General features: G+C 43.5%; 1 protein-coding gene across 8 annotated transcripts in view; it reads left to right on the top strand.

Moving 5' to 3' along the window:
- The window catches only part of KLHL3 (kelch like family member 3), a 251,706-nt gene that overhangs the window by 200,579 nt on the left and 23,631 nt on the right, over window positions 1-27,496 (top strand). For all 8 annotated transcript variants that reach the window (XM_033096641.1, XM_033096640.1, XM_033096639.1 and 5 more), the window contains 3 exons: window positions 1,098-1,207; window positions 15,518-15,634; window positions 20,313-20,462. In XM_033096641.1, the coding sequence (XP_032952532.1) occupies window positions 1,098-1,207; window positions 15,518-15,634; window positions 20,313-20,462 (377 nt within the window). The remainder of the gene's footprint in view (window positions 1-1,097; window positions 1,208-15,517; window positions 15,635-20,312; window positions 20,463-27,496) is intronic.

The raw sequence follows: 27,496 nt of genomic DNA, 5'->3' as shown, positions 1-27,496 counted from the left end.
GAACTGAGAAAGGAGCCAGGTCTGGGCCAAATGACAAAGGATCCTGTCATCTCCAGGACCCCTTGGGCCAGTTCACCCTGACATAGCTTGCGAAACACTGCCATCGTTCCTTTCCCATCAGCGCACAAGAGGGAGGCGAGACAAGCGGTTTCATTCCCCTTTCACACATGAGGATGGTGAGGCCCCGGGAGGTGATGCCATTGGCTCATGGACACAACTTGCGAATGGCAAAGCCAGAATTTGAGTCTAGGTTCCTTCTTTCCGAAGTGCATGCTCTTCACTGACATTTCACTGCCTCTGTAACAGCAGGATGGTGACCTGCGCAAATGTCAGAGTAGGAGTTGTCTTTGGCATGTCCCTTGTGTGGACCTCAGACCTGTCGGTTTTGTCTCGTTTTAGCTGTCCCCACACTCCCCTCCATTTTAATGGCCTTTGCTGGTTAGCTGTTGTGGATTCTTCCCCATTGTGGTGGGGCCAGCCGTGTTGTCACCACACCTGGCCCAGTGCTTAGCTGGGATTCCTTGTGAACCGGAGACTTGCTATAGTAGACTTGACTTTGGACAAGGAAGGGTGACGCCTTCTGCTAGCCTTGAATGTTGACTTTCTACCAGACCCTCCCGAGACTTCCAGCCCCACAGCCGCTCTGACCCACTTTTGTTTGGCTGAACTGCAGGGGTCACTGTCTACAACTCTGCCAGCTTGCACTTTGAGGGGAAATGAGCTCAGTTAAGTAGGCAGGTCCCAGGGAGACTTCTCTGCAGTGCCAGATTAATCTCATGGAGCATGGAAAAAATATAACCGCGCATCTCTCTCTGCCCTGTTTTCATCTGTGTTGATGTTCAGGACAGGATCACACGGAGGGTTGGGGGGAAGGATGCCTTTGCTGCTGAATTAAAAGGCTAGTTTCTCTCCCGCCAGGACGTGCTGGCTTTCTCTCTGCCTCTCCCTCTGCTTCCCACCTCCCCTCAAAACCTGAAGGACTCCACTCTAAATCCCATCTTTGTCATGGCCTTGGTTCATGGAAGGAAGGGCAGGAGTGTTTTATAACTTTGTTCTCTGAACTTCTGCTTTTTTTTTTTTTTTTTTTTTTTGAACAGAGCAGCACTTTCCAGAGGTGATGCTGGGGGAAGAATTTCTTAGCCTAAGCCTGGACCAGGTGTGCAGCTTGATATCCAGTGACAAGCTGACGGTTTCATCAGAAGAGAAGGTATGTATGGCATGGCCCTTTGGTGAAACAGGAGCCTCATGGTGTGAGGCCTTTTCTCATTTTCAGAGAAGAAAGAAGAGAGCTTATTTTTTGTCCTTTTAAATTAAAAAAAAAAAAAAAAAAAGGCTTTCTGAGCCTTGACCACTACATTCACTTTCTAGACCCTTTAAAGAAGAAGTAATGGTGGTGATGATGGTGGCGCCAGAGCTGCCTTCATTTGCTGGACGTTTACAGTTTGCAAGCACTCTGCTAGGTGGTTTTTGTTCTTCAGTTCACTGAACCTTCACCACAGCCTTGTGAAACACGCTTTGCTGTTGTCCCCACATCACAGATGAGGAAAAGGACTTGGGAGTTAATTAGCTTATCCAAGGTCACTCAGCTGGTCCCTGCAGATCGGGGGCTACCTGTCACCTGGCCTTAACCACTGTCCCACGTGGCCTCTTGTGAGTATCACAGCGCATTGAAACGAGAGCAGACCTTTTGGGAATATCTGTTCCGATAGGGGGATTGGAACTCTTACTGATGATGAAGCTGAAGCACAGAGGGGAGATAGGACCTGCGGAAGGTCACACGGTCGGTTAGTGGCCGTACCAGGGCGAGAACCCAGGGCTCTTGACACCCAGTCCTCTCCCTCACTGATGACACGCCTCTTCCTTTCTGCTGGAAGCTTGACGTCTGCCCACTGCTTTAACCGACCTGAGACTGCTGATCTGTCCTACTTCCAGGCCGTCCCTCTCAGTGACCCTTTATCCTCCTTTCCATCTTCACCTGGTTGAATTCCAAACCAGTTCAGATTCTGCTGTTACCAGGGAGAATTCTTTACTCCAAGAGGTGTAGTCTGTCTACTGAACTGAAAGTAACCTGAGCTTTGGTGTTAGCCAGCAGGGTCCAAATCTCATCTCTAGTATTTGCAAAGTAGTTGTGTGACCTTGGGCAAGATACTTTGCTTGTCCATCTGTTTCTTCATTTATAAAGTGAGTATAGTAATAGTACATATTCCACAGGGTGGTTTGTAGGAATTAAGTGGGATAATGTTGGTACAATGCCTGGTACGGTAGTTGGTACCTACTAGGTGCTCCGTCAGTGAGTGTTAGCTGAGTTCCTTATTGATCTTACATTTAGAATTAAGTCCTTTCTCCTCTGTGTTCCAGGATAACATTCATCTTGTGCTGCTTTTTATTATAGTGCTTTTTATTAGAGTGAGTTCTGAGCTGGTCTTACCTCCTTCACTCAATTGTGAGTTCCCGGATGGTAGGGATCACATCTCATTCATCTCTGTATCTTCAAGGAGGCTTCAGTAAGTGTTTCTTGAAAGGTCCTAGTCCATTCTTAAGTGTCCAAGCTTGAGGTTATTTCCTGAGGGAATATTTAAGGAAAAGCCCTTGAAAACGATTTTACATTGGAAATTAGACTGTGTCCAGAGGCACATGTCCAGAGAATGGGGTGAAATTTACAAGCCCTGGCCTGTCATCCGCAGACGTTTGATCAGGAGGAAAAGCTGTTGTTTATTGGCACCGTGGGCTGCCCTGAGGTTTCAGAGGGCTCCCTTGAAGGGGACTGGCACAATAAGCTAGACTCTCCCTCAGGCTCAGGGAGGCCTCTGTTTCCATGAACTGATGTGGAACAGCATCTTCAGGGGAAAAGAAGGCCTCTGGCCAGGCCGAAGGCTCCTTCCTGCCCTGGCCTCAGCAATGGACAGGACTCCCTATCTTCTTGCCCAGCCTGTTTAATGTGTTCTCTGCAGCAGGATTTAGATCAACTTGGGGGTGTTTGGGTTGAATTCATGCTGGCCCATCCTGTTCTGGCATCACGGTAAGCTTTCTTCAGGTGAGGACTTAACCTATACGTTCTGTGCCGGGGCGGGATGGAAGTGGGTTTGTTCGTAGGGAGAGGCATTATAGTGCCCTGGAAGTCACTCGGGCTTTAGACTCAGGCAGAGCTGGTTCCGTGCTTGGCTTGATGCTTACTGGCTGTATGACCTTGCAAAGTCACTGGTTACTTTGAACCTTGATTCCTTACATGGAAGATAATGGGCATAAAATAGCACATACAGTGTTTAGCAGGTGCTCAATACATGGCAGTTGTCACTGTGATGACCATAATCCTCTGTTTTGAGCACCACTGATAATGGTAATGGTAATCAATTCTGCCATTGATAATGGTAAAATAAGCCATGGAATTAATTGCATCTTTCCAGAAACAAATAAACATGACATTAATTCTATACACTTAAAAATTGACTACAGTGGCCCTCGTTTATTTGTTTGCTTACATATGAGTTGCTTGTTCTATATAATCCGAGTTTGGAGTGTAGGTGTTTTTCACATTAATGAAGTTGTGTGTCATACCTGGTTCTGAGAAGTGATGGTAACTTCAGAGTGATGGGATGCTTTTCAGAAAGCAGGTTACTCATGATCTGCTCACTGCGGTACCTCGAAGGCTGACAGCACAATTTTGAGGCTTATCAAAGTATAGTGGGGTTTGGCCTGCATTTTCTCTTTGGTGAAACCATAGTTTTATTTCCCCTCAGTTGATCACATGTTGCTAGAAGTTAGGTGTTCAGTTAGATGTTCGTCAGTTGAATGCTAGCCCTTTAGGCTTTGAAAATTCTGTGATCTATTCCAGGAAATCTGGCCATTTCTACTCCCTTTCATTACATTGCACGTGATAGGCAATGTTGCATACACAGTATTTTCTCTTTCAGAACTGCATCATAGTGAACTTATTGGAATGTATTTGAAGGAATATCAGGGATCTTAATTTAAGCTAAAATTCGACTGCATTTTTGAATTTGATTCGACTGCATGAGTTTTGCAGAAAACTCAACTGAGTCAGTAATCAACTAACCTGTATTCAGCTACATCCACAGTTAAACAGCAATAGCAGTGATGTGATGACTTAGTCCTTTGCCTACAGCCCCCAGGTTTCTTTCAACATATATTTTAAAATGCAGACATTAAAATGTGAAAAAAACCTACATCTTAAGATAGAGGAAATGTAGTATGTTAGTGTCAGTGATGATTATAATTGACAATGGCTGCGCCCAGGCAGTTTGCTTATTGAGAGTTTGAAAGTATAGGTTCTGTAGTCAGAGTGGCTGTGTTCAGATCCTGGCTCTACTGCTATGACAAGCTGAGTGACCTTGGGCAAGTTATTTATCTACCACAAGAATGTATGTACTATATACACTCATGGATTCTGTCTGTCTTAAGGTCCCCGCTGGAGTGGTATTGGGTTCATGGTAGACACACACAGAACTTTCTTGAATGAATGAGTTAAAAAAAAACACACACGCACAAAAACAAAACCTCTCTAAGTCTCAGTTTTCTCATCTGTAAAAGGGGAGTAATGATAGTGTAGCATTTACCTTACAGAGTTGTGCTGAGCACGAAATCAGATAATACATGAGAAGTGCTTAGCTCACAAGCTGTGTTCATTACTGGGAGATACGATCATTGCTGCTGCTACTACAAGTGACTGTTGGCCGGGTTCTTTCTCAAGGGGAAGTTCTTCCCAGAGCCCATAGTCTGGGTGGTTAAGTGGCCTCGTGCTTGGTGCCTGGCAGGGGGAAGAGTGGTTGTGGGCTCTGGGTCCCCAGCATCTCCAGCACCGTCAGCCCTGTCTGGGCTTCCTGGGGCCCAGAAACTGTTCGTCCTCCCACATTACCTGCTTTTGCCTATTCGTTACCTCCTTCGCTGTCCTCACACTCCTCAAGTACTCTGAAGGTACCTAAGCCATCTTTGTCACGTCCAGTACCTGACACAGAGCCCCTGCAAGCACCCGTGAGTGCTGAGCGGATATTCCCTGAGGGAGTGAAGAGGTGGATTGGGACTGGACTCTGCCCTGAGCCAGCTGAGGTTATGGGAATAATTTTTCCAAACAATCAGGACAAATGTAGGAAGTAGCGGTCAGAGGGAGGGCACGGATCTTTGCCATTTTCTCTCCTGTTTTGCCTTCATGTCATTTTTGTTCTAAAATTTCTGTTATTTGAGAGAGGACAAAAGGATCTGGTCTGGTAGGAGTCACAGAATGACTATTTCTCTGAATAGAACCTTTCCCTCCACCTCACCCTCACCTCCACGCTCACCTGTCCCCCGAGAGAGAGTGAAGACCGAGGAGCAAGCCCCTCCCAGTCACCCGATTCCTCTGCGTGGGAGGTGTTGCTGGGTCCGAGCTAAGCCTGTGAGCGGCCTGTTTCTTGTATTCCCATTTGAGACTCACCACGGACCACCTCAGTGACTCAGGGGCAGGGTGAGCAACCTCCTGGGACAAACACACTGTATGGAGAAGAGCGATGACTTGTGGGTTCTAGTGCAGCTCTGCTGCTGAAGTGCTGGCTACTGGACTTGCTTGACTCTGCTTTCTTAGCTGGTAAATATATTTCTACTCCTCAAGAATTTCATATGAAACACTACTGAGATTTTCAGAGTGACTGCTAATGGGGAAACGGTCCACATTTTCAATACAGGTCAGGAAGAAATCGTTTAGGTCTCTTAAAAAGTTAGATCAGTGTCAAGCATGTGTTATAATGAGACCTATAGGTTAGTTTCTTTCTGCATGATCCCATTTTTAATGTGCTGTTATCTCTTAAAACTGGAGTAAGGGGCCACATTCTGGTGTCTCCTAGATGGGATTGGTTCCTGTCTCCCAGGATCAGCAATGTTGCATCCCCTCCTGTCTGAACTTGCAGCCTCTCCAGCCAGCGGTAGGTGTGGAATACGGGCTGGAGCTCCTCGGCCGGCAGCTTAAGTGCTTGCTGCCCAGGCACTATCTGTTGACTCAATGGGCACATCCTCGGCCTCGGCTCTGGCAGCTCTGCCTTTCTCTGAGGTCATCATGAACGTTGCCAACTTCTTAGCCTGCAAACAATGATCAGGCCTGCGCCCCTGTCTCAACGTTACTCTTTTCACTCTTCTCCTTTGGGGACCAGTAAGCACATACGCGTGGAATACCACAGCACTAAATCCACCTTGACTGCCCACTGTTCTCCAGGTACATTTCATACATACCATTAAAAACAAAAAGTGACGTTTGTATTAAAGTTAAGCTCCAGGACACGAACAAAGAAGAATTGCACAGCTCAACTTTTGACAAAGTGAAACACCCACATAACTAGCACCCAGATCAAGAAACAGAACCCCAGGACTTCCTTCCAGTCACTGTCCCCCACCCCGAGAAGCATAACTACTATTTTGACTTCTCATAGATCAGTTTTGCCAGTTTTTGAACTTCATATAAATGGAATCCTGGCATGTGTATGCTTTTATGTTGACTTCTTTTGCCCAACATACGTTTCGCACATCGTTTTCTAATTCTTACATCTTGCCCGGCAGAGGTTATTGTCTCCATTTGCAGAGGAGGAAACTAAGGCTTGTTAACAATAGAGAGCTCCCTGCCTTGAAGCTGACTATGTCTGCCTCCCAGGCCCCAACCCTTTATTAATCCACGCCCACCCCAATGGGAGACAGAGGTGAGTGGCAATTAGTCATTATTATTGAAGAGGCTGGTGGACAGACAGACCGAAACATGTATCCATGACATGTGGCCGAGAGAACTGGTGGCCTGTAATCAAAATTCAAGGAAAGCACCGTGGAATATTTTATTCCAGATTGTTGGGTGGGGAAGGACTCATAGAAAGGGGGCTATTTGAGCTAAAACTTGGAGCATGAGAGTAGAATTTTGGAAAGCCATTCAGGTTGAAGGAATTACAGGACTATAGACATGGAAGTTTGCCATAACTTACTGTACTTTGGGGAAAAGTAACCTGTGTGATGAAAATCAAGGGTCTTTGGGGGAGGTGGAAGAAGAGGCTGGGAATGGATCTGGGGTCTGTGGGGTGTTAGGAGCGAGGGTTTTCATCTCTAGGTCAGTATTCACCCAACTGTGTGCTGTAAAACTATGTTGTTGTGAGATGTTTATAGGAGTTCAGGTGAAGGAAAAAAAGTTCTCAGGTCAGATACATTTAGGAGACAGTGGCTAAACAAAGGAACAATGTTAAGAAACTGCAGTGCTTGTCAGTGCTTATATACCGGGGTTGCCAAATAATTGTGTACAAGTGGACACGTTCGTCAACGTTGCTCAAGCAATAGTTCGCTGTCATCAGAAATGTCTGGATGCTGATGGTAACCATTCTGAGCACGTCTTGTAATTGCAGAAGTCAAACGTGACTTCTATTTATCTTTTGTTATCAGGATATATTATTACAATTTTAATACAGTTTTCCTTTCTTAAAATGTATATACCTTTTTTTGGCACCCTCTGTAGTAATGAGCTCTGTGAATCTCTAAGGGGACTTGGGTGTATTAATGGTGTGTTCCCCAGGCTCACTTTGTCTCAGAACCCCTTTAAAACAGAATGTTTCCTGCCCCTAGTAGTTCCAGGAACACATTATGGAGAGTAGTCTTGAGGCTCTCTTTCTATGGTTGTCCCAAATGTTCTATGATTTATTGCATCTGTTTATTTTCCTTTTGGCAGGTTGTTTCATTACTGATCTATAATTTTTTATTGTGAGGCCATCTTCAGAGGGTGTTATGTTCATGGGAGTCTGGGTTGCCCTGAGCTGTGGAAGTGCCCCTATAGGGCAGGTTTACTGGTTTAGAAACAGAGTTTATATTACTTTTTGTCTTGAATGTCCCCTGCACTACCTGAATAGTGTCAGCTCAAACCCCACGTCTGCACAGAGGTGTGGTGTGAGCCTGGTGTTTCAATTTCCTTGACGATGAAGTTTTTATTCCCCAGGTGAGCTTCCTTACCCTTTCCCGCAGCAGACTGGTAGGGTCCATCGAGTCCCCGTTTTACAGCTGGGGCAGGACTGCCCACAAGGAGCCTGTGGCCCAGACATTCAATCTGATGGGACACCAGTTCTGAACCATTAAAGCCCATATCTGAATTGTACGGACCCGTGAGCCATTTGGCCTCAGCTTCTGTTCAGCTCTCAGGCTTGAATTTCTTTTATTTAAGGCACTTGGACATTTCCCTCTTGTTTTTGAGTATGGCTCACATCCTTATTATTGTTATTGCTAATGTTTTGTAATAAGTCCTTTTCACATGTTTGGAGCTTTGGGGAAGATTCCTTCCAAGCCAGCTCAGTCTCTCATATTGACTGGAAGACATTCTCCATCCCTGTGTCATGCTCTAATCATTTGTAGGGTTAGGGCTACTGAGGAAATCTCTCAGCTTGCAGGCATTTCTGTCAAACCATCGTGCTTCAGTCCTTCTCCTTACCCTTTGCAGAATCATAGTGAAAGTGTTTTTACTGGCTATAGGCAATAGTGGAAAGCTGAAGAACAATTTCCAGGCCAGGCGATGTTACTGTGTTTGTTTTGTCGTCATTTTTGTTGTTTGTATGAAGTCAGATATTTGGCAGTGTGCTGTTGTAGGAAGAGAACCACACACCCAGTCATTCCTGCTTTGGTTAACTTATTTATTCTCTCAATAAATATTTATTGAGTGCTTTCTGTGTGTCAGGCAGTGTGTTAGTCACAGGAGAGACATTGATGAACAGATAAACACAAGAGCCCTGCCTTCGTGGAACTTAGAATCACATGAGGGAAACAGATTTTGTGAAATGTGTACACAGATAAATAGATGGCTACAAACTGGGAAATGTGTTGCGGAGGAAATGTACAGGGTGCTGTGAAAGTGTAGATTGAAAGCCAGTGGTTCTAATGCTGCCCTGTCACCAGTTAGCTGGTTGACGTTGGGCAGCCCCGTTTCCCATTCTCGGCCTCACTTTTCCCTTTTGTCAGTGACTCGAGCTGCTTCACGGGGCCCTGGCGGGTCTGAAATGAGGCAGCTACAAAGAAAGAGCTTTTATAAATGCTCTATAAAACCTTCAAATGACGATACTGTCAGAAAGGTAAGTGCAACTAGGTAGGCTTTCTGGAGTCCCGGGAGCCCTCAGACCAGGACATCTCCCAGCCAGTAGTATGCTGGTAAATATTTAACAACTGGCTCTCCAAAAAAACTCTAAAAGCTCCGATTTGTTTGCTGATTCATTTGCTAATTTCCATGATGTAAATATTTCCACTAAGCCTGATTTCAAACGACCAGTGTGATGTCACTTAAACACTGGGTTGGAAAGAAACACACAGGATTTAACTCCAGCTCCAGCGCACCACTGCTCCCAGCTGTCTCCTGTGTTGTGTGTGACAGTGAGGTGGAGTATGAGTAATGTAACTCTTGCTAAGCTTTGGTTTAAGAAACAACAGAAATCTGACAGAATCCTTCTCACGTCTAGAAGGGCTGTCTTCTTGATTTAAAATCATGGCAGTGGATTTGGCAAATGCTAATGGCTCAATCCCTGGGAAAGAAGAGGTTACCTAGCGGGGGTGTCCTGGGAGACCGTGGAGGGTGTAATTAGGATTATGGGTTCAGGAATGTAGTTTTTCAACTCAACAGTCTGCCCAAGTTTTTCAACTAGTTGTGCATCTGAGATGCAATACTGCATAACGTTAGAACTCAGGTTTTTGGAGTTAGAGGTGAATTCACATCCCGGATGCACTACTTCTGGCAGTGTGATCTTGGACAAGTTGCTAACCTCTCTGAGGCAATTTTCTCATCTGTAAAATGTGAACAGTGATCCCCATTGTCACTGAGGTTTTGGTGGATTAAATGAGATCATGCATGTAAAATGTCTAGCACTGAGCCTGTTAATCATAAAGTTAGTCCTTCTTAAATCTTTTTTACCCCGCCCTTTCTTCCGCCTCCCGTCTCCCCCCACTCCAGTTTAAGCCGTTGTTTCTCAGTCTAGTTGTGTAGGACACAGCTCCCTGTCCCATGCTGGTGTTCTGAGACTTGCCCTCACCCCCACCCCCAACCCCGGCTGAGGCAGTCGGTTGGCCGCTCACAGCAGCAGCTCACGGCCGCCCACAGCAGCTCAGGGCAGCACACACCAAGCAAGAGCTGTTGTTCACAGTCTTAGCTGTAGAGGGCGCAGCTCACTGGCCCATGTGGGAATCGAACCGGCAACCTCTGTGTTAGGAGCACGGCCCTCCAACCACCTGAGCTACCGGGCTGGCCCCCCGTTTTGTTTTAAAATAATACAGTGGTTCAGTGTTTCTTCTGTTTGTTTTAATTAATTTTTTTTTTTATTGGGGAACAGTGTGTTTCTCCAGGGCCCATCAGCTCCAAATCGTTGTCCTTCAATCTAGTTGTAGAGGGCTCAGCTCAGCTCCCAGTCCAGTTGCCGTTTTCAATCTTTAGTTGCAGGGGGCGCAGCCCACCATCCCATGTGGGAATTGAACCGCCAACCTTGTTGTTGAGAGCTCGCGCTCTAGCCAGCTGAACCACCCGGCTGCCCCTCCAGAAGCTCAGTGGCTGCTCATTGTCTTCAATCTAGTTGTGGAGGGAGCAGCTCACTGGCCCCTGTGGGAATTGAACCGGCAACTCTATTATTCAGAGCTCGCGCTGTAACCAACTGAGCCATCCGTCCGCCCCCCCTTCTTAAATCTTGAGTAACAAACTAGATCCACGTGTGGGAACCTAGTTTTTCCTGAGGTTGTCACAATTCGCTTCTTCCCCCCGGTCCTGTGTTTTGCTGAGAATCACTTTCAACTGACCCTTTCCCTTTGCCAAGTCACTACCCTGCCTATTTTAACTAAGTCCCCCTTCTGGAGTCTCAGAATGCATTTTGAAAGCAGGGCTAAGTTCCCCAGGGCCCCGTTTCCCCCCACTTTCCTCCAGGGTACAGTTACAGTCCAGGCTTGGCTGCCTGTATAACTAGAGGGGCGGAGTAGGAAGGTCAGGTTCATCTGATGCTCTCTGGCCAAGGCTTGTGCTTTCATCGGAAGTAGAGTAAGCAGAGGATGATAAAATCGGATTTTCTCCATCTCTTTCCACATAGCGTCCTTGTAACACTTAATAAATTGGTTTTGGAATGTGAAGCAGTAAGGAAATGATGCTATTTCTTTGTTTAAAAGTGAAACCCTAAGCGTGCCTTGTGGCAGCTGATTATTTCATTATGGGACCCATGAACAGTATTTTCGTCTGAGTAGACATCACCTAGTCCATGATTGAAGCCACAGGGTCTCTGCTTACAGACCAGATTTTACAGACCAGGAGTTGACATACTTCCTGTAAAGGGGCAGATAGTAAATATTTTAGGTTTTGTGGACCATGGTCTCAAGTCAACCCTCTGCTGTTGTCGTGTGAAAGCAGCTACAGACAGAGCATTAGTGAGTGAGAGTGGCTGTATTCCAATGAAATTTTATTTACGAAAACAGGTGGCTGGCTGATGTGGCCTGCGGGCTGTAGTCTGCCAACGCTGCTATAGACGGTTGAGAGGCAGCTGAGAACAGCGGGTAAGAACATGAGCATGGAGGTGGGTTCGTGTGGACCCCAGCCCTGCTGTTTTCTGCCCCTGGACTTGGGCAAGTCACTTACTAAGGGGCGGGAGTGTCTGCTCGCTGGGCTCTCATGCCGAATGGGGCGCAGGACTCTGCATGGGGTGAAACAAGCTGCTTTTACTTATTGCCCCCTTGCCTTGGTCAGTCCCTTGATGGGAGGAGCTTTTGAGAATGATTTCAGGCACACTGAAGGCTAATGCTAGTTGGAAGCTTATTTGCTTGTTTATTTTTCAAGCATGAAGTTAAATGAAAAAAATATGTGGCCTTCTCTCGCTGCTGAGAAGGTCACCGTTGTTGCCGAGTGCTGTGGCTTTCACAGCTGAGTAAGTAAACAGTGCAACTAAGCGGAACCAGTTGGACAAGTCAAGTCAAAAATAAAGATAAGGTTAAATATCGACTTCATTAGACTCAGCTTGCTTTTCAGCTTTTGTAACAAAAACTAAGCTGGTTGATGGGGAAGGGCGTGATCAGTAAATGCCACCTACGCAAGGACTGCGGTTCATTCTTCAGCAGGGCTTTCTCAGCCAGCTGCCTTCTCTGTGCGAGGCATGTACTCGGCGGGAGGAGGTGCTGAGACAGAGCAGATACACTTCTTCCCCGCCAAGAGCTCACAGCCAATAAATGGGAGTAGAAGGAAGTGTGGATAACCACAGTGCAAGGCAGGACGGGACAATGGCTGCCCACTAGCTATCACAGCAAAGTCAGACGTAGCCAGCATCGCTCGGTCTGTGGCCTGGCTCTGTTCTCCCCACCAAGGTTCCAGCCCCCTCCCCAGTCCTGCTCTCTGCCGTGGTCTGGGCAGGCTCCACTGCCTCCTTACCTTCTCAGCTCATTTGTCCATTCATGCATCAGGAAAGTATTTGCATGTATATTATGTGTCAGCAAATAAGACAAGGTCCCTGTTCTCACGGATCTTACAGGCAGGTTGAAAAATACACAATTATTCACCAAATAATGCTATGAGGGTGAGGGGTATAGCTCTATGAGAGTTAATATGTTAAAACAATGAACTAGAGAACGAGGATTTCCATGATATGTGTGTGTATGTGTGTGTGTGTGTGTGTGTGCAAACTATACATACATACTGCTCCTTTCTTTTTGTTCTATTCCCTTCCCTTTCTGATTGATTCCTTTCTGATTCCTTGCCCAATTCGAGTATACCCAGCCTGACTTAAGTGTATATGTAGGAAATAGGGCCAAGCATTTTAGGGGCAAAGCGTCATTAACATACCAATACACACAAAATATATAGTTAGGTTAAGAAGAATTGGAGTTTCCCCTCCCCCACCCCAGGGGGGATATAGTTTGTTTTCATTTCAACTTCTTGCCACATCATAAATTTTGTTACAGTATTTTTCCTTTTCCCTTCAAATTTATTTTCATCTCACACGTACTATTTTGAAAAATTTCAAACCTATGGGAAAGTTTGAAAGAGCCAACATTCATGTATACTAGATTCACCAGTTGTTAACATTTTGTTTCGTTTGCTTTCTCTCTCTCTCTCTCAACATATTTAATCTTTTATTTTGCTGAAGCATTGCAGATAAATTGCAGATATCATGACACTTCATCCCAAATATTTTATCATGCACCCCCTAAGAACAAAGAAGTTCTGTTTTCTAGCCAGAAAACCGTTACCATACCACACAAAGCTAACATGGGTACAATAATATTATCTAATCTATAGTGGGTATTTACATTTCCTAATAGTTTCAAAAAAGTCCTTTATGACTGTTTCTTTTTAATCCATGATCTAATGAAGGATCATGCATTACATTTAGTCCTCCTGTTTCTAAATCCCCTTCTTCTAGAACTGTTTCCCTGTCACCACCACCTCCCCACCTTTCTTTTGGTCTTTCATAATATTAACAGTTTTGAAGAATCCAGTCCAGTTGTCTTGTAGAATGTTCCAAATATGGAGTTGTCTGTTTCCTTGCTATAAGATTCAGGTTAAACATTTAAAGAAGAATACTACTAGGGGTTATTGTGTCCTTCCCATTAAATCACAATCAAGAATATAATTTGTCCTATTATTGGTAGTGCTAACTTTGATCTCTTGTTAAAGGTGATATCTGTCAGATGTCCCCATTTGAGGCCGTCTTCCCCATCCCCATCTAATTAATAAACAACCTGCCAGGTGATACTTTGAGAACTAGGAATATCTTGTTTCCCAACAGCTTTTCACCCAATGATTTCAGCATCCATGGATAATCTTTGCTGAATCAGATATTACATTGGTAGTTGCAAATGATGTTTTCCCAGTCCTCTCATTCCTTCTACGTTTATTAGGTGGCATTTTTCTGTGAAGAGCCCTTCCCACATTTTTTTTTTTTTTTTTAGTATTCTTATGGACTCATGGATTCTTTTTTAATTCATTGTTATCATTCATTACTATCATTTTCTTTCAACTAGGAATATTTTTAATTGAGGTACGATTTACACACATTGAGATGTATTGACATTAAGTGTATCATTTGATTGGTTTTAACAAATGCATGTGTCCATGTAAGGACCACATACCTATCCGTCGCCACAAAAGGTTTCCTTTGGCCCCTTTCCCAGTCTTCACTCCCACCATCATCTCATCCAAGCAGTACTGATCTGAGTTCTTCATTATTCTCTTTGATGTTTAAATTGCTCCAAATGTTGGCAATGAAAACCCCATCTAGTAGCCTCTGTGTCCATTTGTTGTTTTCTCCTAACCTCTGAGTGCTTTCTTGCTTTCTGGCGCACGCTGTTTTGTTTTATTCTTTTTAACAGCTGAAAATATCCTATGGTATGGATACTAGTTTAATAATTTCTCCGTGAGTGGACTTTAGGTTGTTGCCTTTTTTATCCTGTTATAAAAATGTGCAGCACATATTCTTTTTTTTTAAATTAAATTTTATTGGGGGTGACAGTGGTCAACAAAGCTATATAGGTTTCAAGTGTACAGTTCTATAATACATCATCTATATGTTGCATTATAGGAACATGTTCTTGTACCACTTTTGTGAGTATTTTTGTAGGCTAGAGCTCTCGAAGTATTATTTTTGGATCAAAGAGTATGCACATTCAATTTTTTAATTGGTATTACCAAATTCTCCATTTCTCTCTTAAAAAGCCATTTTAATGAAGTTTCCACAAACAGTGCAGATTTTCCCACAGCCTAACTGACATTGAAGTTTATCTTTATGTGTATACGATGGTGCACAGTTCGAATTTGGACTGATCCTTGAGTAAGGTAAACACCAAAACCATAGGTTTTTGGTGCCAAGCCCAGTTTTGTTTTTTTCCCCCCTAAACCTGTAGAGAATTTTTATAAGAGTTTATTTGAGCCAAACTGATGACATATGCTGGGGAGCAAGATATCAAATGTTCCCTTCAATCCCAGTTTTGATTTGTACAGAAATGAAATCTCTCCTCTAAGGAAAGGTTAAACCCAAGGAGAAATTTTTGCCATTCAGTGTTAGAAATTCTCTGTCATTCAATGTCACATTCATCATTACCACCAACTTTTGGCAGAGGATATTTTTATTGTTTTTATTCTGCATTAACTGAACATGGGAGCTAAATAAGAAGGGCATGTGTGAGGGGAGTGATGACATTGCCCCCAGGGCTTTTGGTCCTCTTGAGCAGTCTTTATAAAATTTGGTTCAGAGTTCTCTGTTCTCTCTGTCCTCTCTCGGTTCAGAGTTCTTTCTACTCTTAAATAACTATTGGAACTGATTTTTATTTTGCAATGAACCTGTTGATTCTACATCTGAGATAGTAGGTTTATCGCTTGTAAGGTACGTGTGTGTGATTAATCACTGTCTCACATCAGCTAGTAAACAAAGATTTTCTATCTTTGTTTTATTTTAAATATTGGACTTTAAATTAAATACCTTTGTGGATGACTTTTAACTTATTTTTTCTTTTTTCAGGTTGAGGAAGTCGTTTGAAAGCTATTGTGTCTGGTAATCTGTGTTGATTTTCTTTATAGGTATTCGAAGCTGTGATTTCGTGGATCAATTATGAAAAAGAAACCCGTTTAGAGCACATGGCAAAGCTGATGGAACATGTCCGTCTCCCTCTTCTACCTAGGGACTACCTAGTCCAGGTGAGTCCTATGTGAAGAACCACGCTCTTCCCTACTTACCCAGGCCTCTAGGAGTAGCGTGGGCAATCCTGGTTGTATGGCGTGGTTGAGGAGTTTTCTGGGTCTTCTGTATGGGTTGAGGGCATCAATCCATTGGGTTAAGTATGAGGTGTGGGACTGTAAGGCTTAAGAGCATCGGTTTGAGAATAAGACACTTAGGTTCCAGTCCCTGCTCTACTGCTTGTTAGCTTGGAGTTTTTATTTAACCTCTTGAAGCTTCAGTTTCTTCTTCCGTAGAAGGGAAATTATAATAAAGCCCAGCAGAATTGTAATGGGGGCCAAAGGAGTTGTAAATATGTAAGTCAGGTGTTTAGCATGGAGCAGGGCAAAACAAATGTCCAATAAAAGTTACCTGCTTTTATTGTAGAGGACCAGGCAAGAAGGGGCATTTCCATACTGTTGCTATGTTCCCTCTTTGCCTTAGTTTTAGGCAGCTTGATGCCCAGCTTGGGGCTGTAAACCAGCTCCTCACAGGTGCCTGGAATGTCTGTGGCATTGCATCTACCTCCTCTGGAAACATGGTGCCACGTGTTTCTCATTCAGTCCTCATCATAACCCTATGAGAAGAGATCACAACCCCCGTCTTACACATTTGGGCCTTGAGGCTTATGGAGGTTGGAATGTAGCTGGAAGCACCAGCTGGTAAGAGGCAGGTTCAGGAGTCAAATCCAAGTCTGTCTGGCTCCAAAGCACACACCTTGCACTAAGCAGGCTGCCACCTTTAATACTCTGTGTTCTCTTTATCCATTACATGACTTATTTTGTACAGTAAATGACATTACATACTCTTACCAGTAGGCAGAGGATAAAACTTAAATATATGGACAAAACAAAACACCGAGGCAGTAGGCTAGCCCTCAGCTATCCCTGAAGACTTTGGAAGAAATGCAAAGAGTGGAGGAAAGGAGAGAGGAGGCTCAGCTGCCCAGCAGCCCAGCTCTGTCACTCCCCAGCCATCTAACACTGGGCGAATTCTCAGCCTCTCTAAACCTCAGTCTTCGCACCTGCCTGTATGGATTGCCTGGGGATAGAATGAATAATCCATGTAAAGCCTGCTACTATGGGCACTACTAGTGGCGGAAGCAGTGTCCTCACCAGCTTGTAAAGTCCTCAGCTGGTGCCATTGTTGTCCACAGGCCAAAGGGGTCAGAGAGAAATGTTCTCTGGGTCTCTGAACCTCAGCCCCGTTCTCAGGTGCTGAGCCCTGCATTTGGTGCTTGGAATGGTACCACTGCCACCTGGTGGCAGCATATCCTTCCTGTAGAAAATGTCCCCTAAGCGGAGACACTGCACCTGCCAGAGCTTTCCATGTCAGAGTCTAACCTCCCACTGTCCTGTGGGAACCTGATCAAAGGTAGATGTGGACATCTGGCCTTCAGCAGTCGCTTCCACACAGGGAGGAAGGGCGGCCTGTGGACCGGGGTTCCAGAGAAAGTATCGGGGCCTTGGAGACTCCTAGTCGATCCTCCATCAGGTGTCCACAACCACAACTTAACAGAGACATTAGAAGATAGTTCCTGGGTTATTATGGCCAAATAGGGTTTACATTGGAGAAGAAGAGGGTCAGAGGCAGTGAGCGTGAAAACTGTTGTGTGAGACCCTGTTTTAAAAAGGGCTTTTTTCAGAATACCTCTGGAAGAGAATATTTCATTAATATTCATTTGACCTTGAACTTCAAACTGGTGTAACCCACTGGGGATGGCTGATTGGAGAGGAGGAGCAGGAGAAAGGGGAAGCCCTGGGCAGACCTGTGCCAACACTGTCTGACTTCTGGGGAGGTGTCTCCTTATGTTGGTTTTTTAAATAGTTAACATTTATTAGGCTTTATTAAACATTTGAAAATATTGTACTAAGTGTGTAACATGCAATATCTTTAAAATAGTTTTTTACTGTGATACAATATATAACATAAACTTCATAATTTTAAGCATTTTAAGTGTGTAATTCAGTGGTATTAATTGCATTCACCGTGCTGTACAACCATCACCATATCCATTTCTAAAACTTTTCCCTCCCTCCAAATTGAAACTCTGTACCCACGAAGCACTAACTCTCCAGAGGAACTTTTCCTTCAAGCCGAGTGAGTTCTTTGGGAGAAGTAATTTTTCATGCATTTCTCTTTCCTCCCAAGTTGTAGAGATCCTCTCTCACCCTTTTAATTTTTTTTTTTTAATGATTTTTGGGGGAAGGGGAACAGGACTTTATTGTAGAACAGTGTATACTTCCAGGATTTTTTCCAAGTCAAGTTGTTGTCCTTTCAATCTTAGTTGTGGAGGGTGCCGTTCAGCTTCAAGTTGTTGTCCTTTCAGACTTAGTTGTGTCGGGCGCAGCTCAGCTCCAGGTCCAGTTGCCGTTACTAGTTGCAGGGGGCACAGCCCACCATCCCTTGCGGGAGTCGAACCGGCAACCTTGTGGTTGAGAGGACACGTTCCAACCAACTGAGCCATCCGGGAGCTCAGCGGCAGCTCAGCTCAAGGTGCCGTGTTCAATCTTAGATGCAGGAGGCGCTGCCCACCATCCCTTGTGGGAATCGAGGAGTCTAACTGGCAACCTTGTGGTTGAGAGCCCACTGGCCCATGTGGGACTCAAACTGGCAGTCTTCTGCGTTAGCACGGAGCTTCAACTGTCTGAGCCACCGGGCCAGCCCCTAATTTTTTTAACTGACCCTAAAAGTTTATGATTTGTCCCAACCTAGCTGAGTCCCTCAGTGGGACTAGAGAAACAGAGTGTTCTTGGGAACCGTCTCTGGGGAAGGAGGTACCCAGAGGTGACAGAGGCCCTGTCTCACCAATCCTTTCCCTGCCAGCTCCAACGCTGCCCTGGCCGCGTTTCATTCCTGGTTATAGGCAGGGACCAAGAAGATGCTCCCAGGCCTCGTTTGTGACCAACTTGAGGGCTGAGGTCATTGAGGTGGGGAGGCCCTTCTCATTCTCTAACTGGGCTTGAATGCCACAGGGTCAGAACCCTGTCTTGTTCATCATTGTCTTCCTGCTGTCCAGCCCTGGGCTGCCCAACCAGGAGACGTGCCATCGCTGTTAGCTGTTGAATGGAATTGACCTTTCCTAACAAATCCGAAACTGCCACAAAGAAACCAGGAGGTGGCCTCTGGAGATCATACTACCCCTTACAGATACGCCACATAACAATCTGACCTGGAGGGTGGAGATTTGAGAGATCACCAGAACGTTTCATCCTTGGCCTTGCTCAGGAAACATTTAGGCTTACCCTTGCTGAGAACCTCCTTATATCCATAGCTCTGGGATAAGAGGTGAGGAAGCCCTAGTCCCAGCTTAGATGAGGTTCAAGGTGAGGTCAGCAGGTAGGACTTTTGTGCAGGATATTTCTCTGATATCATCGCTCAGTTAGAGAGTGCCTGACTGGCCAGTTTTCTCTGTGAGGATTTTACTTAAGAATATGGATACGAGTTCTTCTTGACCATCACCTTGTTTTATGTCATGCCTCCAAAGGTTGGCTGATGGATCCTGCCCTCTTCCTCTTTTTCTCCCTTTCCTCTTTTCAAATATCTGACCATTTGCCATAAATATTATAATGCATTCAAACCAGGCGGAACGTGGGAAAAGGCTTTCAGGACAACTCATTGTCTTTGTTTTGCATAATCTCATTTAAGCCTCAAAATAATCAAATGAACATACACAGTCAATGAGGTTGTGGGTAACTTTAAAATGCCCTGTTTTTTTTTTTTTTTAAATTTTGTGTTTTTTTTTTAAATTAATTTCAGGTGCACAAGACAAAGTAATACTTAGACGTTTATCATTTATATCCCTCACACTGTGTCAACCCCCCTCCCCCCATCCACTGTCCCTCTGACATCGCACAGAGCTATTACATTTCCACTGTCTCTATTCCTAATGCTGTACTGCGCTTCTTGTAAGTATATATATATATATATATATATATATATATATATACACACATATATATGTATATATACACACACACACATACATATATATACATATACATATATATATAAAATTATAGTTGACATTCATTATTGTTCAGCTTCAGCTTCAGGTGCACAGTGCAGTGATCAGGCATCTACATCATCCCTGAGGTGGTCTCCCTAATGAGACAAGATTCCATCGGGTACCCTACAAAATCCTTACAACATTATTGATTACATTCCCCAAATTAATTTTAATATGCCCATTTTTTTAAAAAAATTTTTTATTTATTTTAAGTTTGGTTTTCCAGGACCCATCAGCTCCAAGTCAAGTAGTTGTTTCAGTTGTGGAGGGCGCAGCTCACAGGGGCCCATGTGGGGATTGAACTGGCAACCTTGTTGTTAAGAGCACCGCGCTCTAACCAACTGAGCTAACCAGCTGCCTTACATGCCCATTTTACAGATGAGAAAACTGAGGGTCAGAGGAGTTAAGTGGTAGAGCTGGGATTTGTGTCCCTGTCTGATGCCAGAGCTTAATCATTTACTCCTTGGTTCTCTTGCAATGCAGGAGGTGACCAAGTCGTAACTGTGGACCTTTCTCTTGAGGTCTGAGATGATGTGTTGTGGGAATGAATGAATGAGTGTGGGAGTGCAGGAATGACTCATCCCGGGGTGACAGCCTGGCAAGTGTGGCTGAGCTCTGCTCCTGGATTACCTGTGGGTTATTATCTCTAGACGGTTGAAGAAGAAGCTTTGATAAAGAATAACAACACCTGTAAGGACTTCCTCATCGAAGCCATGAAATACCATCTGCTCCCTCTGGATCAGAGGCTCTTGATTAAGAACCCAAGGACCAAGCCCAGGACGCCAGTCAGTCTGCCCAAGGTAAGCCCCAGCCCAGTCACTGCCAAGAGTCGGGACTGTCCTGGGAAAGTGGCCTTCCACTCCTGCCTCCAAGTCTTTGCTCACCCATGGCTGTCCTGCATCTTGGTTGCATTTCGACCTGAGAGATGGAGTCTGCTGGTTCCTCTTGAATCTGCTGGTACCTCTCTCTGCCGGGCTCTTCCTTTCTTAAGAGTTTGAAGGTAATCTCCAATATCACCAGAGCGGATTGAGAATAACTGAGTGTTCTTTCCTCCCCCCTTGTTTCACACCGTGCTTTGAACTGTATTGCTGTTGGCAGCTAAAGAATGGCTGTGTGGGCTTAGCTCAGTGATGGCCATAGCAGTCCTCTTTCTAGGCCATTCTTTGAGTCAGAGCCATCCTAATCTGGCTGCTTCCCTCACCACAGAGCCGTAAAGGACAGTTAGGGCTGCCAGAGAAGAGAAGGGGCCTTACGCAGTCGGACAGGCAATGAAGCAGGGCACAGAAACAGGGAAATGAGGCCTTGTGAGGGGGCAGCCAGGGGAAGGGAAGGGTGAGGATGGGCGGGGCCCTATGGTCTATGCTGAGTACTGGCTGCTTTGGTTCCCTGCAGGTCCCCTGCCCTCTCTGGTCTGCAGTCCCTCATCTGCAGAATAAAAGATGCTGCACAAGACCATCTCCAAGTCGTTTCTGGCTTGGCATTCGAGCAGCCTTTCTAGGATCCTGACATACGGCGGTGTGTGGGAAGTTCCCAGCCAGCCTGGGAGGAGACGTGGGAGGAGAGGAGTGAATTGTGCTGGCAGCACCAGGAGTTACTGAAGCCTTTGCTTCTTCTCCTCCTTCTCCTTCCGGCTGGCTGCCTTACCCATCACCGGCTGCTTCCAGGGAGGGTTTCAAAGGGCTGGAGAAGTATGTTGTCCAAGACCAAATGTTAGGCTTCTCTGAGGTTTGCAGTTCCTTTTCTCCACTCTGCTCTGTGACCCTGGATCACGGAGAATAGAGTGGTTGCAACGTAAACAAAGGCTACAAAGGTCCCAGATAATAACACAGGCAGCTGACCTCTCCTGAGTGCTTAGTGCGTGCCAAGCAATGAGCTGAAGGTATGGCGTATCTAGCTCATTTTATCCTCTCAACAGCTGTCTAAGGCAGAGGCAGTTGTCCTCGGTTTATAGCAAGGGAACTGAGGGTCAAAGAGATGAAGTGACTTGGTTAAGGTGAGCACAGCTGATATGGTGGAACCAGTGTTCCCTTGACTCTTTCGCACCCTCCAAACCTGACCCCTGACCCCGCGCCATCCTGCTCCTTGCTTCACCTTCGCAAACCTCAGAGTATGTACTTACCTGTCTGCCTTCTGTTGCCCAGTGCTGGAAAAAAGGGGCAGCCGCAGGGCAAGGGTCTTGATCTGACAGGGCCACTTGCTTTTAGTACATGTTGACAGCCTTTTGTTTTATTTTGTTGAAATAGAGCGCACTGAAATGTCTTCATATTTTTCAATATGAAAATAACGGTTTTCTTTAATTATAAAAACATGTGCTCCTTATAGATTATTAAAAGGATGCTGTAATTTTGAAATAAAGTAAAAAAGAATCACCTGAAATTCCTCTACCCAGGAGCAATCACTGCAGTCATTTTGGGGAATTTTCTTCCAGACATATCTCTGTGCACAAATAGATAAAAATGTACTCGTATAGATAAATGGAATCTTGCTACATAGATTGCATTAGTTTTTTCTCCTTCTCAACCATATGCTACAGACTGCTTTCAGTGTTACCAGTTTGGTGAAATCAGCATTTAAATTGTAATAGGCACATGGTATTTAATTAAATTTATGTACCATTATTTATTTAACTGTCCTCTATTGGTGGGTTTGACATAATGTCTATTTTTTAATATATAAACATTTCTGTGTCAAACATCCTTTATTTTAGTTGGCATTTCTTCAAGTGTGGGTAAGATTAATCTTGGTTGTTGGCGTTTGTATTTCTTGTTTTTGGAATTCTCTGTTCATGTTCTTTGTGCATTTTTCTATTGGATTGTACATTTTTTTTATCAAGGGTTTTTAAGGGCTCTCTTTATGTAAAGAGGTTAGGCCTTTGTATTTAAAGCATTGTTTTCTTAGTTTGTAATTTGCCTGTAAACTTATTACATTTTTTTGAATCCCCCAAAATAGTTTTTTAAGTAGTCAAATTGATCTGTTTTTGCTTTTAGCTTAGGTTTTGCATCGTGCTTAGAAATGTTTTCTCTACTCTGAGATAAAAAGAAAATACTCCCATGTTTTCTTTAAGTACTTTTATGATTTCTGTTTTACATTTGAATCCTTGATACACTTAGAATTTATTTTGGCATAAGGAGTGAGGGTAGGAGTCCAGCTTTGTCAGTATTGCACATCATGACCCAGTTGCCCCAAAGTTATTTTATTAAATAATCTCTCTCTTTCTCCCATCGATTTGAATACCACTTGCAATTATGATCTAAATTTCCACAAGGTTTGTGTCTTGAGATTATTGATTCTAAGGTGCACTGTTGTTTTATAGGAGGAGGCTTTTTCTATCCCGGATTTTCAGCTGGCCTTGTTGCCTGCCTATGACTTTTCTCTTTGGAAACTGAGGTTCCCATCCTATGTGATATCAGGTTAAGGACGTCTTTTCCTGGGGAGTATATTCTGGAGCTAAGGAAATGGTGCAGAGCTGGCCCAGTTTCTTTGTGTGGAGATCATACCCAGTGACCTCTCCTTTTTAAGACTCTACATTTAGCTTTTACCACATGTACCCCAAAACAGACAGTTTTAAAAATCAAAGCTGAGTTTGTGTCTGAGCCTGGACTAAGCATGCTGAGACCCCCACCTCCCCACCCTCCATATTGAGTCTATAGTTGAGAAGAGTCTGCTCCTTGTTTCAGGAGGTCAAAGTTGGCCCCCTGTGGCCTCTACTCCTCAGAAACCATTTATTTTCAGAATGAAAATGTTTAGATTCCTGGGCACATAGCCTTCTGTGAGCACCTGGGACATGACTTCTTTTGAATCTGTCGGAGGAATAAAAAAAAAAAAAAAGGCATTGCTACTCTTTGCCTCACTGTTCCTCTGATTTTAATCCTTGAATGATTTAAGGTTAGATTGTCCAAGTTGCTTCTCAGACTCTACTCCTGTCACCATTGTTTGGGCACTTAAATTAGTGAGGGGGATCCCCATGTGAGTTTGAGAAATAGGGTCTGCTGAGGGAGACTAATGCTTTGAGGGTTATCAGGTTGTACGTTATTTCATGACATCATCACAATGATAGGCGAGTACGGTTCATACCCCTACTTTACTGTGTTTACTCAGAGAGGTTAAGTAGCTTGTGCAGTTACACAGCTAGTCAGTGCAGAGCTGGGATTCAGACTAACGTCTATTAAACTCCAAAGTCTGGGCGTGCTTTTTCTTATACCAGACTGCCTCCCAGGGACAAGTTTTCAGGTTTTAGTGACTGATGAAAAGGATTCTTTTCTTTTTTTAAATTATCAAAGTCTCCTTTAATTAAAACATAGCATCCCATTCATCTCATTAATAGACGGCATTTCCAATACATTTACTTCATTTTTAAAAATGAAGACTTTATATTTTTTGAGCAGTTTTAGGTTCATAGCAAAACTGCGGGGAAGGTACAGAGATTTTCCATATCCCTCTGCCCTGACACATGCACAGTTTCCCTGATTATCAACATCCCATCTTATTTACCTTAAAATTCAGATTAATCAGGTATAATAATTTATACACAGTAAAAATTCACTCTTTTGAGGAATGCAATTTGATGAATTTTGACAAATGCATTGTGTCATATAGCCACCATCCTAATCAAAATATACAATATTTTAATCACTCCAAAAAGTTTCCTTGTGCTGCTTTGTAGTCAAGCCGCTTCTTCCACACCCCAACCCTTGGCAACTATTTTTGATTTCGGTCCTTGTACTTTTGTCTTTTCTAGAATGTCATTAAAATGGAATTATGGCATATCTAGTTTTTTGAACTTCTTTCTCTTAGCATAATGCTTTTGAGATTCATCTATGTTTTTGCATGTATCAGGAGTTTATTTCTTTTTATTGCTAAGTAATATTCCGTTGTATGGGTGTACTATGATTTGTTTATTCATTTACCAGTTGATGGACATTTGAGTGTCCAGTTTTTGGCTATTACAAATAAAGCTGCTTTGAACATTCACTTACTGATCTTTGTGTGGACATATGAGGTCTGACAATTGAGTTCGCGAACTTGTTGCAATGATGTTGCTAACCTTTTTTGATTTCAGAGGGATTATTATTATGAATTTGTACCAGCTGGACAAACAGTTAACCAAGTTTGCTGTATAGAAGTGCTGAAAAGGCTGCGTGAAAAAGTTAGACAACCTGAACTTTTCGCCAACAATTCATGGCTCTTGCATTACGACAATGCACCAGCTCACATGGCGCTGTCTGTGAGGGAGTTTTTAGCCAGTAAACCAATAACTGTATTGGAACACCCTCCCTACTCACCTGATCTGGCCCCCAATGACTTCTTTCTTTATCCAAAGACAAAGGAAATATTGAAAGGAAGACATTTTGATGACATTCAGGACATCAAGGGTAATATGACGACAGCTCTGAGGGCCATTCCAGAAAAAGAGTTCCAAAATTGCTTTGAAGGGTGGGCTAGGCACTCACATCAGTGCACAGGTTCCCAAGGTGACCATAATGATATTCAGCAATGAGGTATGTGGCACTTTTTCTAGGATGAGTTCGCAAACTTAATTGTCCGACTTCATATATGTTAATTTCTCTTGGATAAATAATTTGGAGTAGGATTGCTGGGTTGTATGGTAAGTATATGTTTAACTTTACAAGAAATTGCTAAACTGTTTTTCAAAATGGCTATACCATTATACATTTCCATCAGCAATTTAGGAGAGTTCCAGTTACTCCACAGTCTTTCCACTACTTCTATTATCTATTTTCAAAAATTTTGGTCATTCTGGTAGGTATGTGGTAGCATCTCACTGTGGTTTCGATTTGTATTTCTCTTATGACTGATGGTATCGAACATCTTTTCATGTGCTTATTGGCCATTTGTATATCTTCTTTGGTAAAATCTCTGTTCAAATCTTTCCCCCACCTTAAAAATTGGATTATTCTTATTGAGTGGTAAGAATTCTTTATATATTATAGATACAAGTCTTTTATCAGATAACTATTTTGCAGATATTTTCTTCTAACCTGTGTCTTATCTTTTCATTTCCTTAACAGTATCTTTGGGAGAGCAGAAGTTTTAAATTTTATCAATTGTTTTTCTGTTATGATTTATGCCTTTTGTGTCCTAGGTAAAAAATCTTTGCCTAATCTAACATCACAAAGATTTTTCTCCTATGCGTTCTCCTAGAAAGTTTAAAGTTTTAGGTTGTACATTTAGGTCTATAATCCATTTTGAGATTTTTGTTTTAATATGGTGTGTGAGGTAAGGGGTCAAGGTCCATTTATTTTGTATTTGAATGTCCAGTTTTTCCACAGCATTTATTGGAAAGATTCTCCTTTCTTTATTGAATTACTTTGGCACCTTTGTTGTAAATAATTGACTATCTACTCATATGTGTTGGTCTATTTCCTTACTCTGTTTTGTTCCTTGTATCTGTTTGTCTATCTTTACACCAATACCATGCTGCCTTGATAACTAGCTTTATAGTAAATCTTGAAATCCGGTAGTGTGACACCTCCAATTTTGTTCCTCAAAGTTGTTTTGGCTAGTCTAAGTTATTTGCATGTCCACATAAGTTTTAGAATCAGCTTGCCTATCTCTGCAGAAAAGCCTGTGGAGATTTTGGTAGGGCTTATGTTGAATTTTTAGATGAATTAGGGGGAACTGACATTAGCAATACTAAATCTTCTCTGATCCATGAACACAGTGTGTGTGTGTGTGTGTGTGTGTGTGTGTGTGTGTGTGTATTAGGCCTTCTTTAATTTCTCTTAGCAATGTTTTACAGTTTTCAGTGTATGGGTCTTGCATGTCTTTTGTTAGATTTATCCCTAAGTATTTATTAGTTTTTGATGCTATTGTAAATGTTTTCTATTAAAATTCTAATTTCTAATAGTTTATTGCTAATATGTAGAAATAAAATTGATGAGAAAGCTTACTTAATGGAGAAGGAGAGGTCAAGTTGGTGATGGCTTCACTGATTGCTAAAAAACATGGACAGGAGATTACTGAGCACCTCACTTCAGGGAGGCATTTAGAGTTCTAGAGCGTTAGCTAACTGGTTCCAGGTAATGGCTGGCATTATTCGTTTGTGTCCTTGGCACACAGCCTAGATTCTGACACAGGGTGGGCTGTAGTCAAAGTTTCATGAATGAAAGCAATATATTTTTAAGGAAGAAATAACCTCATGGAGATTTAATACTGACCATTTCTGTTACCTCTAGTTGTTTTCCAATGCTTTTCAGCATCCGTACATGTGTTTTTGCATAGTTATAGTGAGGCTTTCTGTCCTACTTCATATCTTCTTTTGGTCACTAATGTGGATTGACTCTAGAACATTTGTTTCAGCCCACAAATCCAATATTGAATGAATCCAGTTGTCATTCCTGGGGGTGAGATGGGCTGTGAAACACTTAGATTAAAAAGAAAAAAACGCTGGCAATAAACTGTCATGCATGCATCGACTCATTAATTTATTAACTTACTCATCCAACACACGTCCATTGAGTCACTAATTGCCAGGCACTGGGCTCGGTGCTGCGGCCACAAAGACTCATATGAGCTGGTCTCTTCCCCAAGGTGCTCCAGACTACGCAGAGGGGAGACAAATGTAAAAGGACAATTACAATGGACTATGTAAGTGCCACAGTGGAGGTCTGGGCAAGACCCGCTAGGAGCAAAGTTGGGGAAAGCTCTCTGCAGGAGCCGAGGCCTGAGCTGCCTCCAAGGTCAAATGCACGTTGCCTATGAGAATGAACTCCCAGAAACTGGCTTAGCACTGGCTCGCACATCTCATGGCCCTTCAGTAATTTTACTTTGTGCTCTGTTGTTTCCCGGGGTCATTATCCTTAGCACCAAAAGG

Source organism: Rhinolophus ferrumequinum, chromosome 24 (assembly GCF_004115265.2).
Source record: "Rhinolophus ferrumequinum isolate MPI-CBG mRhiFer1 chromosome 24, mRhiFer1_v1.p, whole genome shotgun sequence".
NCBI classification, from domain to species: Eukaryota; Metazoa; Chordata; class Mammalia; order Chiroptera; family Rhinolophidae; genus Rhinolophus; species Rhinolophus ferrumequinum.
Note: the sequence above shows the minus strand (reverse complement) of the source record. Positions and strands in the feature narration are given on the sequence as shown.